Source organism: Plectrocnemia conspersa, unplaced genomic scaffold (assembly GCF_051122295.1).
Source record: "Plectrocnemia conspersa isolate PC_06_02 unplaced genomic scaffold, ASM5112229v1 ptg000002l, whole genome shotgun sequence".
In the NCBI taxonomy this organism is placed as follows: Eukaryota; Metazoa; Arthropoda; class Insecta; order Trichoptera; family Polycentropodidae; genus Plectrocnemia; species Plectrocnemia conspersa.
In genome coordinates this window covers 22,531,037-22,546,277 of record NW_028277166.1, presented here as the reverse complement: position 1 = coordinate 22,546,277, position 15,241 = coordinate 22,531,037, and the positions used below count along the sequence as shown (strand labels likewise).

Genomic DNA, 15,241 nt, shown 5'->3' with positions numbered 1-15,241 from the left:
AACAGTTTTGGATTAGCGCAATTAGCAGGGTGAAATTAGAATTATACACGATTGTATTATATGTTCCAGCCTCCAAAGGCATCTTAATTATGAGGGCCTTCATTAGGTATCGTTTCACATCGGGGGACAATAAACTTATTCATAATGAAGGCATTTGACCTCAATCTTTTGTCGGCGGGTAACCATAGGAGGGTCTACCGCAGCCGGCTACACTATCATATAATAATATTAGATTATATGGCGTTGTATAAGTTCGATTAGTAAGATAATATCTTAATGCATGTAATTTAATTAAAAATAATTGTTATATATATATATGACATTTACAGGTTATATACAAACTGTTTTGAAAAGCCCAGGTGTAATTTCAGTTACATTGTAACACGAACAAGTCAAAAATCATTCGTTACAAGTCGTATAAATAATTAATGCTTGTTTTATAGCTGACATTATTCTATTAACAAATTAAGACTTCCATAAAGCAATAATAAGGCATAATTGGAATCATCACGCAATTGTTATACATACTAGCTTATAAATAAGAGAAGTGTTATACTTAAATTATGACGCTCTTACGTCTGGAATATTACAATTTAAACGATTTCTTAAAATAGATTTTAATATTTTATTTTCGAGTAAGGTTAAATAAAACATAAATTATGCAAAACAATATTATAACCAAATGAGCAAATAATTATTTGCCAAAAAAAATCTGCAGGAAATTATTGTCCATCGTTATTTTTATGTAAGACAATTAAAAAACCACCATTAAATAATCCGTTTCTCAATAAATTTAAAGTGTAACTGTTATAGTTACATTGTTTACAATCTGGGGATAAAAAGGCAGAAGAGACTGTGAGTCTTACTTTTATTCAAAAATTAGACCACCTAATTGAGAAATTAAATCCGGAGGTCTAAAACTTTTTAGCAAAATTTACAGAAGTGAGAATTTAAATAGTATGTTATTAAATCATAAAAAATAGTAGCACAGCCAGATTTAGCATGTAATATACAAAGACAGAGGTTTGAACGTGTAAGACAAAAAATCAGTCTTCTTTGTTAAAATCGTGATTAACTTTATCAAACGCCTTTTCAAAATCTATGTAGATAACGTCCACTTGTACACCAGAATTTAATGATCTTGAAACAAATTTTAAAAAAAGCATTCGATTAGTGACAATGTATCGTGATTACCTAAAGCCGTGTTGCTGTTCAATTGAGAGATTATAAATTTATGTGTTCACTCTGCTCTGTACCTCAGCGGTGAACGGACGCATCCGCGCCTGCTCTCGCTGCCGTTCAAAGCTCCGACCCCCCACCCGCGACCATTTGCAACAACCACGACGCCAGAGACATTGCCAGCGCGATGAAGAAGACGCTTACGCGCAAGCGTGCGGTGGGTACGTTAAAAGCGTACCTATCGCCATCAGCAGAACAAGAATGGCAGATGCCAAAGAAAACTGCCCGACCCTCTACTGACGCCAACCTGTTGCCGACTTCAAGTCATAACAGGTATGACAAACTCCCCGAAGTTGCCGGGAGTAAACACGCAAGAGTGCCACCTGTCATCATGGAGGTGGTTGGCACACATCTCCAGACCATCGACCTCATCAAGTCGATGACCAAATCAGGTAATTTTACCCTCCGCTACACCGGAAGAGGTAATGTTTCCATCCAGTGTGCGACGCTCGAACTACGAGCGACCCTGATGGATGGTTTGAAGGGCCGCCGTGCCTTTCACACCTTCACTGCCGACGAAAACAAGACAGTTAAATCTGTCTTGAGGGGGCTTCCTGAGGTTCCCGTTGAAGAAATCGCTGCTGATTTGGAGCGGCAAGGATTAAGCGTCGTCAAAGTAACGGCGATGAACACCAAGGCAGAGACCTCCTCGCGGCTCTACCTGACGCAATTTTCCGCTGAGACGACGGTGACGTCCATAAGAAGCATCCGGTACGTTTGCTTCACTAAGGCCACGCTTGAAAAATACAAGCGTAATAAGTCGCACGCGACTCAATGTTTCAGATGCCAGCAGTATGGCCACGCTGCGAGGAACTGCCAACGAGACCCCAGATGCGTGAAATGCACAGGAAACCACGCCACTTCCGAATGCACAAAAAAAGACCGAGAGACGCCAGCTACCTGCACTGGATGCAGCGGAAGTCACCCGGCCAACTACAAGGACTGTCCTCGCAGGACAGAATATCTCCTACAGATGAAGAAGAGGCAGCAAAAGCCACATACCGCCGTACTGACCGCACCCAAGCCAACGTTCGCTCTGGAACAGAGTCAGTTTCCTGCCCTTCGGCCAACGAAACCAGCAGTGAAAAAACCGACTATCGTCCCGGAAGCCACCCCAATTAAGACGCAACAACGCCCCCAAGCCCGACAGTCTGAGAAGCCCTCATCAGAAGCCATGTCTACTGATGAGCTTCGCAGGATGCTGACTATACTCCAGGAAATCCGAACTAAGGCCGGAAAGTGCGCTAGCAAAATTGAAATTGCTTTGATGATGGTCGAGTATCTCGATGACCTCTTCTAAAGAAGACATTCAACTCATGACGTGGAATTCCCGTGGGATCCGTAACAAAACCGGAGAGCTGGAGCTGTTAATCAGTGAGTACAAACTTGATATTGTCGTAGTCACCGAAACTTATCTAAAACCACATGTTAACGTATATTTATCTAACTTTGCCTGCATTCGGAGGGACCGACCCTCAAGGCCAGGCGGAGGGGTCGCGATATTTGTTAAAAAATCGATAAAACACGCACGTATAAACACTAACACTAATAATCTAGAAACCGTCGCGATTCAAATTATTCATAAAAATAAAATAATAATAATTGCTGCGGGGTATAATTCGCCTAGTGACGAACTGCTCCGGAGTGATCTAGATTCGATATTTTCTCTAGGAGACTCGGTCATTCTGACTGGGGACTTCAATGCCCGTCATATGCATTGTGGCTGTTCTGGGGCAAATCGATCTGGAGCGTCACTTTTTAACTACTTAAGCGACTCTGACACGATTGTTAACTTTCCAAATTCACCGTCGCATTACCCTTCCAATCACATGACGCCGTCAATTCTGGATATTGCTTTGGTCAAGGGTAACTTAAATACGTCAGAAATGTATTGCGTTCAGGCATTGTCTTCTGACCATCTTCCAGTGTTATTCTCGCTGGAGGGTTCAGCGGTGGTAGTCTCTGAAACGCTTTTTGACTATTTAAAAGCTGACTGGAAAAAGTTTAAAGATATAGTCGAGTCTCGTTTGCAAGATGAGCGACAGAATTATACTCCGCATAACATTAAACAAATTGACGATGATATCAGTTATTTAACATCCGTTATCGAAGAAGCCAAAATATCATCAATACCGACGCGTAAAAATCATAATAATAAAAATCAACTTACTCCACAACTTATCGAAATAATAAAAATCAAAAATAAACTAAGAAAACAGTGGCAAAATAATAAATCTCCGCGACTTAAATCTGTAATAAACCGCGTAACTAGTTATATTCGCGATAAAATTCAGCAAATAAAAAACGAATCGTGGACGCGTAAACTAAAAAATCTAAACCCGGCAGATAATTCCTTATGGAAAATAACTAAATCACTTAAATATAAACATTCGGAAATACCCCCATTAAAAAATGGAAACACCATCGCATGCACGAACAAGGATAAGGCAGAAAATTTAGCCAGCGCTTTCTCCACATCTTATTCGCTTACTGTAAATTACTTAGATTCAAAAATAGACAACAAAGTCGCCCGTGCGATACGAAATATTAATTCATCTAGCGTAGATATTAGTTTAGTAAACAAAGTTGGTTTATCAGAAGTTAATAACATCATAAAAAATTTAAAGAATAGAAAAAGTCCCGGTATAGATAAATTAGATAACGTTACGATAAAACAACTTCCAAGAATTAGCATCAATTATCTAACAAATATTTTTAATGCCTGCTTATCTTTCGGGTACTTTCCCGCTATTTGGAAAACCGCAAAGATCCACCCAATTAGAAAGCCAGGAAAGGATAACACTATCGCAATTAATTATCGTCCAATAAGCTTATTACCGTCATTCAGTAAACTATTTGAAAAAATAATTTTATCACGTTTAAAGGGATCTTTGGGGAATAAAATTATCAATGAACAATTTGGCTTCCGCGAAAACCACTCTACGACTCATCAGCTCAATAGGTTAACAGAGCACATCTCTGCTAATTTTAACATGAAAAAATCAACGGGACTCTTATTGTTAGATGTGGAAAAAGCGTTTGATACTGTGTGGCATGATGGGTTGATTTACAAACTACACAAATATAAAACCCCTAACTATCTGCTACACTTGTTACGCTCCTACCTTGATCGTCGAAGTTATGTTGTTTCAGTAAATAATGAACAATCGATACCGCGTAATATCCCAGCTGGTGTTCCTCAGGGGAGTTTACTTGGACCGTTCCTTTTCATTTTGTACACAAATGATATACCTATTTTAAAAAATACTTGTCTTTCAATGTATGCCGATGATACGGCGATAATGAGTAGCTCTTACGGTCTTAAGCCTATTTCAATAAAATTGCAAAAATCCTTAACTCTCTTAAGTAATTATTTCAAAAAGTGGAAAATAAAAATAAATCAGGACAAAACGGAGGCTATAATTTTTACAACTCGAAGACAACCTTTGCCCCCGACTATTATAAGCGAGCAGGGAAAGTGTATAGAATGGAAGGCGAGCGTTAAGTACCTCGGAATTCACCTGGACTCCAAGCTTAAATTTAATAAACATATAACCGAACTTAAATCTAAAGGGCTCGCAGCCATTGCGGCGTTAAAACCAATTTTTAATCGAAAAAGTGCGCTAAATACTAAAAATAAAATTCTATTATATAAGCAATTAATCAGACCGGCAATGACTTACGCCTGCCCAGTGTGGAGTAATACGTGTAATACTAACTTTTCTAAGCTACAAGTTGTTCAAAATAAAGCTATAAAAATAATTTATAATACACCTTTTTATACTAACCTGAAAAAACTTCATAATAAATATTTAATTCCAACTATTAAAGAACATGTTCACCACCATACTAATAATTATTATAAAAAAATACCGCGAAATCATACTAACCCGTTAATCTCAAGAATCGGTGATTACGACAAAAACAAACTCAAATTTAAATATAAACACAAAATGCCAAAGCACATCTTGCTCTGACGCATAAATTTTATCTATTAATTTAACAGCTCCAGGTCCACGAGTTTATATTAAAAATATATATTTATAATTTATAATTTTTTTTTTTTTTTTTTTTTTTGTTAAAGGTGTTTATGTACTTTGACCTAAACTTAACGTATTTTATGTTCTTTTATTATTCTTATTTTTGTAATTCCTCTTAATTTAGCTAATCAATCGTAAATTGTGATAATGGTAATTAACCAGCAACCAATGAAATGTAAATATATATGTTTATAAAAAATGTATTATTTAATTATGTAATAAACAAATTAATAATAAATTTATGTGGGATGAGCTTAATCTGTAAAAAAAATCTGTGAGAAAATCTTATCTTATTAAGTCGCTAACCCATTGAAAAAAAATAACACCTGTATCCGGAATTGCCAAACAAAATGGCCGTTCGTAAGCGGTAATATTTTTTTTTAAAAACTAGCCAACGGTTGTAATTTTGAGGGCTGTGGAGTCAGAGTCGTAAAAGATCGACTGACTCCAACTCCTTTTTAACCCTCTCCAGCTTGACCAATATTTTTTTAATTGTTCGTTATGCGCGTTTTAAGTCGATAATATGAAGTAAACAAAAGTAATTATGCACTTAATCTAATACCCAACCACAGCCGACCGGTCACACGTAGACACATTTAATGGCGCGGCACTAATCCAAGCGAATGACATCTAGAATTATACACTAATCATATTTACGTATGACATATTAGAAAAAAGTATGAATTCACTAATTACTTTCACAGCTAATTTGCTAACACATCATCTGACTCAGATCCTGTCATAAAAATTCAGAAACTCGACAACATTTTTATTATGTACATTTTTTAAGTCGGACCTTGCAAAAAAGTCGGAGTAGGGAAAAATTTTCAACGACTCCACAGCCCTGGTAATTTGCTAAAAATATTATATTAAGATACGGAACACTTTCTAAGACACTCCCTCGAAGAATATCTTTAACACTCTTACTATAATTCATACTTTAACATCCACTTTAATTTAATGCATCAAAACTCCAAGAGCTCTTCATCTTGGACTTTTAAAATTCGTAAGAATTTAAACAATTAAAAGGCCGAACCAAAGATCGAAGTTGCTGCCGCTTCTCTCTTCGCATCCCCAGGTCTAGCTCGACGTCCGAAATACAGAGTTAACTCTGATTTGGAAACGCACACCGAAAATTTCACATACAATATACAAACTGTACATGATGATCTGAATTATTGCACAAAAAACGCATAAAAAAATACCCACGACACTAAATTGAAAACAAGGCTATTGAAAATGAGATTTGTATTTAAAACAGTGACTATTGTGCTTTCTAGTGGACCAAAGGTGGTCCTTCTCCTGTGTATTGTATGTATTCCTGGGCGACTCATTTATACTCCCGTCTGAATTGAAAGAAACAAACGGAAACCATCAAGAAATAGGACTTTTAGTCACCTTAGCTATAGCTCCAATATTCCGAAGTAGAAATGGTTTAAGTAGCAAAATCAAACTTTTACTGTAACCCTGATATGAATAATATAAAATTAGACTACCTGTTACAAAAAACTATATGTTAAATGATATAATATACAGATATTTTAAGATATATGTTATGTAGTACTAGACAGAATATGTTATTTTAAAGATAGTCCTAACCAAACACAGCGTTTAAAATAATAATAAAATATGGGCATATCTTTAAAAAATAATATAAAACTTCTGTATGAAGCAAATGCTTTTTACATGTATGTATTAAATCTTATCTTAAGATTATTTAAGAAAAAATATAACGTTACACATTCTATACAATCTGCATTTAGCATCGAAAAGAACGTTGAATGGGTTAGTAAAGCTTTTTTACACAGACAAACTAAAGTGCACTATCAATTATTGCCAAAGTAGAGTGCAGCGGTTTAAAAGTTTAACCTAAATGTATTTTACTAAGAAATTCATGGCAATGAGGTTACGTGTTATGTTCCTATATTTTTTTCTCTTTTATTCGCGTACTGTAGGTTCAATTTCTTTGCGAATGGCTAAATAAGTATAACGTGGCAATAATCGCTTATGGTATTCGAGAACACTATAAGGGTGTTACGTGAAATTATAGAGAGTGTTTGGAAAGTATATTAAATACACATGAGCATGTTTCCTTTATGTGTATATTTTCAAGTATTTTTTAACATTTGTAATGCTTTTTATAGTGGATAAATGCGGCAATTACTTCTTAATACAATAATTTAATCATGTTACGTTGAGAATAAATTAGAAATGCTTAACTAATTCCACTTGTATAGAGTATTATTGACAGTCTGTTAGTATTGTGAGAAAAATGATCAAAATATTTTCAAGTCATACTTTATGATCTGACTTCATAAATCTAACAGATAAAAACAGCTAAGGTTCGCGAAGGGAATCAACTGTGAAAGTGGGTATACGTACTTGGGGATCGAACGCGCAATACAAGTATTACAATAACTTTCGCTACAGCAATAAATCTACCCTCAGCTATGGCCCTATGATTTTACAGCCCTTGGGGTGGCCAAGTTACCCCAAGATCTTTGGTGACGATCCACTTTTATTGCCAACAGTTCGGTTAATACAACCGTACGATAGATAAGTTCGAAACGATTTTGGCTATACGTAATTATGTTTTGAAGCCATTGTTCCATATGACTATTGCACAATGTAGCATCCTTCATGCAATGTTTGCAAAGCAGATACGAGGCAGAGTACAATATGTTCCATTGTGTCTGATGACGTATTATTCGTGCACACGGTTATGAAACAATGAAATTTGGAATGTATTTTTTGGCGAGTCTAATAATAGTAAATCTTGTGTTTTATGGCATTTAATACGGTTATATAAAATAATAAAATATATGGAGAAGGAAATGCTGAAAGGGCTGTTCCGTTCCAAAGGCTGACCCTTAACTATTACGCACTATGAAAACTGCTTTAGGGCGGATTGTTATCAAAGCTACCGGAAAACACATAATATTTTTTATATGTCGAGAAAAAACATTAGCGGTACTAATTCAATTATAACTATACATTTGAAATATTACTTGCGATAATAATGAAAGAAATATATTGAATGTCTGTTATATATATTTATATTATTTATTTATTTACATTTGCAAAGTATTGTGAATTAAATAACAAATTTATTCTAAACATCATAAACGAAACATACCTTTGACAAAAACATAGGTTATCAACAATTATTATTTAAAAAAATATTATTATTGAAGTGAATATGATTCTTAGTTCATATTTAATAATACTATACCCTTCAATATAGCTTAATATGCCTATATTTCTATCATATAAATAACTGCTTTGAACTACCTGATAAAAATATGCCAATCCTCCATTTACCTTTTATTTTAATATTTGTAAAAAACGTGCAAGAATATTATGTATGGTTATAGTGTTATTGTACATAAATATAAATATTCCAATGACATAAAAATATGAGACTATCGTAGCATATGATACTTTTGGATGTTGCGCCGTGAGCATTCAGCAACGAATATCATGTTAGGAAATTGAATTCAAAACACGTTACTGGTAAAGTTGTAGAAAAGCAGCTCCGGGCGTTCTTTAGCAACGTTTTCGTATTATGTATTTAACGATCTGTATCGTTTTATTCGCAATGCCAGAAGCCTTGCGATTTTCAAGTAAAATAATGTGGTTATACAAAATATATTTTATATAAGTAATATTGAAAATTGCTTTCGATATATAACTAAAAATTTATTTATTCAAAATAAATATGATTATTATTATTACAATAAGCAAAAACGAACCAGATCAGTTCCTCGTGACTGACAATAAATAGTTCAATGTACAATGCCAGCGTATTAAGGAGCCAGATGGTGACAGTCATAGGAGAGTCGGTCACTGCAGACGTCCTGGCTCTAACAGACATAAGAAGAGTACGCGATCGTGATTCTCGAAGACATTCTGGAACCCAAATAAACGCGAAAAGCAGTGGACCTAGCTCGAATCCTGACGAACACTTTTTTTTTAAGTTATAAACTACTCAAATAACTAGAGAATTCCCAAGTTCAATCATCTGAGCAATATATATTATTAATAAATCTAATTAGAAATTAATGTAAAATTATCGGCTTTTTAAGGAATCAAATATATTTATTAGGTACAAATAATTACATTTTTTAATAAAAATATAATTAGGTATGAAATAAATTAAAATACCCGTATGAATTATTTTAATATAATAATTAATTATTTTGTATTACTCTTCGGGTGGCGTGCGATCATACGGTACACCGTCGTCGTTCTTAGAACGACAGAAATGTTATTAGATATATTTATTTTATAGTAAAAATATACGTTTTGTAAGTCGGTAAAGAGTATATTTTTATAATATATATGTATCTAGGCCTGTCTGTTGCTATTTCACAGATTGCGCTTATAATTTCGCGCTTGTGACTTTCAATTTGCAATTTTAAAGATTGCATTATAATGGCTTTTTAATTATATTCAAAAATCTTATGTTTTATTTTGCCGTTAGCTATTTCGTAAATTGTCATTGCTTGCTGTTCAATTGCATTAATTAAAAACATATAAATTGTCATATTTACATGTTTTTCATTAATGAAGCAATTTATTTATTTTTTTTATAAGAAAGGCAGGTCAAAACCTTGTGTTTTAATTGTGCTAATACATATTGTAGTTACTAGTATAATTATAAAATAAATCATTCAAAATAAAGCGATAAAATATTATATAAACCATTTTTATAATTTATACTTCTACTTTCATATCTACAACTTTTTGTTGCTTTATGCTCAAATTTAATGATTATAACAGGAAATCTCAAATATTCTACACTTTAGTACTTTGCTATAAAAGGCTTGTTGCCATTGCGTTCCTTAAAGATATATTTAATAGTAAGAAAGCCACAAAAAAAATAATCAGACACTATCAATCTTGGTGTAGAGTAACACCAGTAATTCTGATATTTTTAATTCGCCAGTTATCCAAAATAAAACTTAAAAATTATTATATAATACACTTATTTCACTAAGTTTATACTACTCTAGAAAAAAATTTAATAGCCTTAAAAAAACCTTAAATTTGTATACAAACACATAATTCCATAGCACACATTACTTAAGAAGGTAAAGAAAATATATCAATACTTTTTGTTCTTTAGCTAAATACACTTAAATTAGCAGATGATCTATTATTTGTTTATTTACTTTTTTCTTTAAATGAAATTGCAAAATAATAAAGCAGGGACGTGTATTGTATATAATATTTTTTTTTTTAAATTTAATATCGTATTAAAATGTAAGTTTTATACAAATAAAAATAAAATATGATCAAACTTATTTTTTTAATATAAACATAAAATACCGTAACACATCTTGCTTTAGAGGCATAAATTTTTATTTTTGTAACTTCAGGTCTAAGTAGATGGTTATAAATAGTTCTATTAATGTTGCCTAATAATTTAAATAAATTATATTTTAAGTATTATTTTATTCTTTGCGTTTTACGTATGTATTTTCCTGTATTTTTATTCTTGTAATAAATGTTATTATAAAAAAGTAATTTCCAGACTCATTAAATAAATTAAAAATTATCTTTAAAATATTCTAAAGGTACTAAAGTCAATACCAAAATATATTTTATTGAAAATATTTTTTTGCCTTTAGATCTTCACTTTCTGGATATTTTGTATATACATATTATATTGAAAATAAAATGTTACAAAACAAAATCCAATTTCTTTCTGGCTATATTGATATTGACCTCCACGTAAAATAAAATTCACGCTCTACGCACATTCAAAAATTGTGTTCATACATCATTTTCCCGATAGGAATCTATTTATGGGTGCAATAAAAATATACATTTTCCGATAGACAAAGAGCAGCAAGTCTTTGGGGTGAGTCGAGTCGGCCGACTTGTATCAGAAATGACCGGTTACTTAATCTGTCAAGAATGACAGATGAGATTGAGATATAGATCATGAGGAGGGTTCCGAGGACGTATCGGAACTGCTTTGTCGCTGGATATATCCAAGCACGCTAGACGAAATTTTCGACTCGTATTCGCACTGACACTAAGCTGAAATAAATTATTTGCTATTGGACTAACTGACTCCTGTCGGTACATTGCTGATAAGTTCGGTAACGGATATATTTTTAGACGAGATTAATAGACGGATCGGTGCTTAAGTTAGACAATGCAGTTCTGTGCAACTACTAAAATGAATAAATATTTCGCATTTATAGAATATATTTTTATTTAGTTACAAATCATTATAAAGATAATATTGTGTGATTCATATCATTGAAAGAAAAGTCAATAGAGCGAATAATAATAGGGGAGTTGAAGATAAATATATTATTATCCCTTAGAAGGAATACTTATGTTTGTTTGGCAGTCAAGATATAATTAAATACGAAAGATAAAATGATAAAGAGCAATACTAAAACGCTCAATATTTGCTTCAGCACTGGGAATTCTGTATCTATTTATCGTATAAATTAAACTTTGATGTACTCGTAATATGAATGAAATTTGTGTGAAAAACAAGTTTATTAAATTGTTATACGAATATTTCAGTCAATTAAAACATAAATTTTCGTCAAGAAAATTGAGTTCAACAGTCTCACATTTTTTCTAAAATACCTTTTCTTATTATTTTGAATTTTTGCCAAAATTATTTGATCTTCAATTTTTTTATTTATTGCATCAACATTTTATTTAAAATTAAAACTTGTAATTATCAATGGTATATAGTACTATATATTGAATTAAGAATTGAGGTAAAAATGTAAATTTTCCCCGTTGAAAATAATATAAAATTTGCATAAATTTTGCAAATATAAAAATGATAATATTTTATATCACAGTAGAGTAATCTTTATGAGCTTCAATATCTGATATTTTTATGGCTTTTAACCGTTATACATTACAGAGGAAAAAAAATAAAAATGATCAGATCAAATCGTAAATATATAACGAATGAACAAAACAAGTAGTTGCAGGATTAATTTAATTACACGAAAAATCACAAATTGTTTTATACGTCATGAAGCATTATGTATACATTTTTATTTAAGTTAAATTATCTTTAATAGGACAAATTTACTCTTTGCTTCTGTTTTGACTTCTCTAGTATCTGCTAATGAATATAGTGCAAAAAATCTAACATCACACACAAACTGTTCACTCATCAGTTTAAAATTCTAAACTATACATAAATATTTAGACGTATTCATAAACTCGATATTTTATTAAAATGCATTTTATTTTTTACGATTCATATATTTTACTTAAAAACTTTAATACCAATATAATTAATACGAAACTCGAGTATAATCATGATGAAGTACCAAAAGTTAACAAGTCACGTCACGAATTAAACTTCTGATATTATTATATAATAACTTTCATGTTTGCGTTGCGGTATATTATTGGCACGGTTTTCATAAACCGTCAATTAAAATCCGACAATAAAATTATGCAAAATTGTGCAAACTTCGATGGATTAATTAAAACATAACCGCGCAGGGGCCATTATGCAAACCTGCGTCGAACGCAAGTAAACCCCTACAGGTAGGAGCTACCCCCAATTTGAAATCAGAACTTCAGAAATGACAGTTTTGAACTTCTCTACGTTTCGAGTTTGACCTGCTAAGAAATTTTGCCAAAATTTTAGATGGCTGACAGGGTGAAAAAATTACCGTCGTCGAGATAATGTTGTGGTCGGGTTTTATTAATCTTTTGCGGGTGTTTTATGGCTGGCGTCGATTCGTACCGATAAACGTCGTAAAACAGGGTTAAACCTGGCTCAGGGTTCAATAGTTTACTCCATCGATTTAACAAAGCTCACATGTTGATGCTTTAAGCTGAGGCGAGCCATAAAGCTCGCCAGTGGACATAATACGTGTAATAATATATGTATATATAATATGAAACATCACAATATACTACATCATATATATTATATAAATATATAATACTGTGTATTAAATTAATTAATCGTTTAAATTTGAATTAACTTATTGAACCCTAAAATAGAAACACTGACAAAGCAGTGAAGGTAAAAACCGATAATAACTCTAATTAAAATTTTTGACTACTTTATTTATGTTGACTTTCAACACGAATTTATTGATTTGATGATTAAAATGCGAAGCTTTATTGTGATATCTTAGTGAAAATTTAGTAATAAAATGCTCTTAAAATATACTATTTTGACTAATACTCTCAATTCCATGTATTCAATATTTCACGTACCTTGAAAAAGTTCACTAAACAGTGACAAACAATTACATTTTGGTGGATATAATTGCACAAAAAATTTAAGAGTGGGAGTAAAATTTAATAGTGGCAAAATACTACAAAAATAATATGGTTATAATAAAAAAATATTAATATAATATTCAACCAATATCGTTTGCAAACCCCTTTAGTGTATCTTGTATGGATCTTTATTTATTTATGGACTTTAGAAATGTATATTTAACAATATTTTTTACATACAGTTTTAAAAACAGCTTATTTGTATAATTATAAATGTTAGCTAAGTTAATACCATAGTTGGTTTTTAGAAATTTTTTAGAGATATTTAGTGTTAGTTAGTTGTATTTGTATTTATTAATAAAAAGTTAGTTGATGCCTCTAAAAACATATTTTTGCAATGGAATTAAATCAAAGTATAATCACAAATCAAATTATATCTTCAATAGGTGAATATGTTTTCTAAGTCTAACCCAAGTGAATGGTGGTAATAAATTTCATATACAGCTTTGTCCATAATAAAGGGGTATCCTTTAAAATGGTGTGTATCACTTTACAAGTGCCGAGACTGACCTAAATATTTTAGCAGGTAGTTTTAACTGTAATTCTGAAAATATACATATTTTTCGTTTCACTCACTAAAGTTTTAAAAAAAAGCAGGTTAAATTGCCCAGTCTCGCTTAAGTGACCTTTATTTTCAGTTGACTGACTTTGATCTTAATTTGTCATAATAGATTTTTTTATTTAATAATTAATTTTAAATATTATATAAACATTTAAAAAATGCCATAAAACACGAATTAAGTGTAGCTAAAAGTAAGTAAATTAGTAAACACGTTAATTGCTCATGACACGCTGTTCAAAATGCTTTGAAACAAATGTTTGAAAAATCAGCGAATGTGGTTCTTAAAAAGCAAAGTCAAAAACTGGAATAAAACGATAAATGGAATGTTGGTTCGCGTCTTCCTCAAAAATCATCAAAATATGTCTTCAAAGCTAGCTGCAAAAGTCTCTGCAAGCCAAGGGTCATTTATTTTTTGCGGACGGTGAAAAAAAAGTTCAACAATGTAGAATTCATAGGTTGTAAAATCTGACACAGACCGTGACTTTCAGAAATAAATAAAAATTTGAAGTGGGCACGAAATCATCGAAATTGGACATCTAAAGATTAGGCGAAAGTCGTTTAGTCCGATGAACCCTACTTTAAGATAATTTAAACTAAAATTAGTGTATTTAAAAAAAATATTTAAAAGGCAATTTATTCAGAAAATTTTAGAGCAATGGTTTTTTAAATAATCATACTTTTTTACATTTTTTTAAAACCCCTACGCAACCAGCTATATATTCAGAGAAGAATATATAGCTGGTTGCGTAGTACCCAAAGTCAAATATTGTGGCGGAAGCGTTATGATTTTAGGTTGATGGCAGCAGCAGGGGTAGTAAACCTATGCAATTTAGAGGGTAGTATTACTAGTAATATTTATATTTCAATGTTGAAATTCACTTTAATGGAGTCCTACAGAAAAATATTTCCAAGCACAGATCAAGCTACCATCCGATTCCAGCAAGAAAACGCTCCATGTAATACTTCACTAAAAAGCAGAAGTTAGTTTGCGTCAAAGGGTTTAATGCTTTTAGGATGGTCATCAGACCTAAATCCTATAGAGCATTTATGGACTAAATTAAAATAAAAGATCCCCCAACAGCGAGAAAAATTGCAGATGGAATGA

General features: G+C 32.2%; 1 protein-coding gene across 1 annotated transcript; it reads left to right on the top strand.

Annotated features, from left to right (window-relative positions):
* The first annotated feature begins 1,366 nt into the window (after positions 1-1,366).
* Positions 1,367-5,459, top strand: LOC148238088 (uncharacterized). The gene is made up of 2 exons (XM_088181380.1): positions 1,367-1,950; positions 2,023-5,459. Exons 1-2 carry the CDS (start codon positions 1,367-1,369, stop codon positions 2,537-2,539), a joined length of 1,101 nt encoding a protein of 366 aa, XP_088037506.1. The 3' UTR covers positions 2,540-5,459.
* Positions 5,460-15,241: the final 9,782 nt, after the last annotated feature.

Coding starts and splice junctions, on each gene's coding strand:
- LOC148238088 (XM_088181380.1), top strand. CDS start 1,367: ATGAAGAAGACGCTTACGCGCAAGCGTGCGGTGGGTACGTTAAAAGCG. Junction 1,951..2,022: donor ACGTCCATAAGAAGCATCCG/GTACGTTTGCTT, acceptor TCAATGTTTCAG/ATGCCAGCAGTATGGCCACG.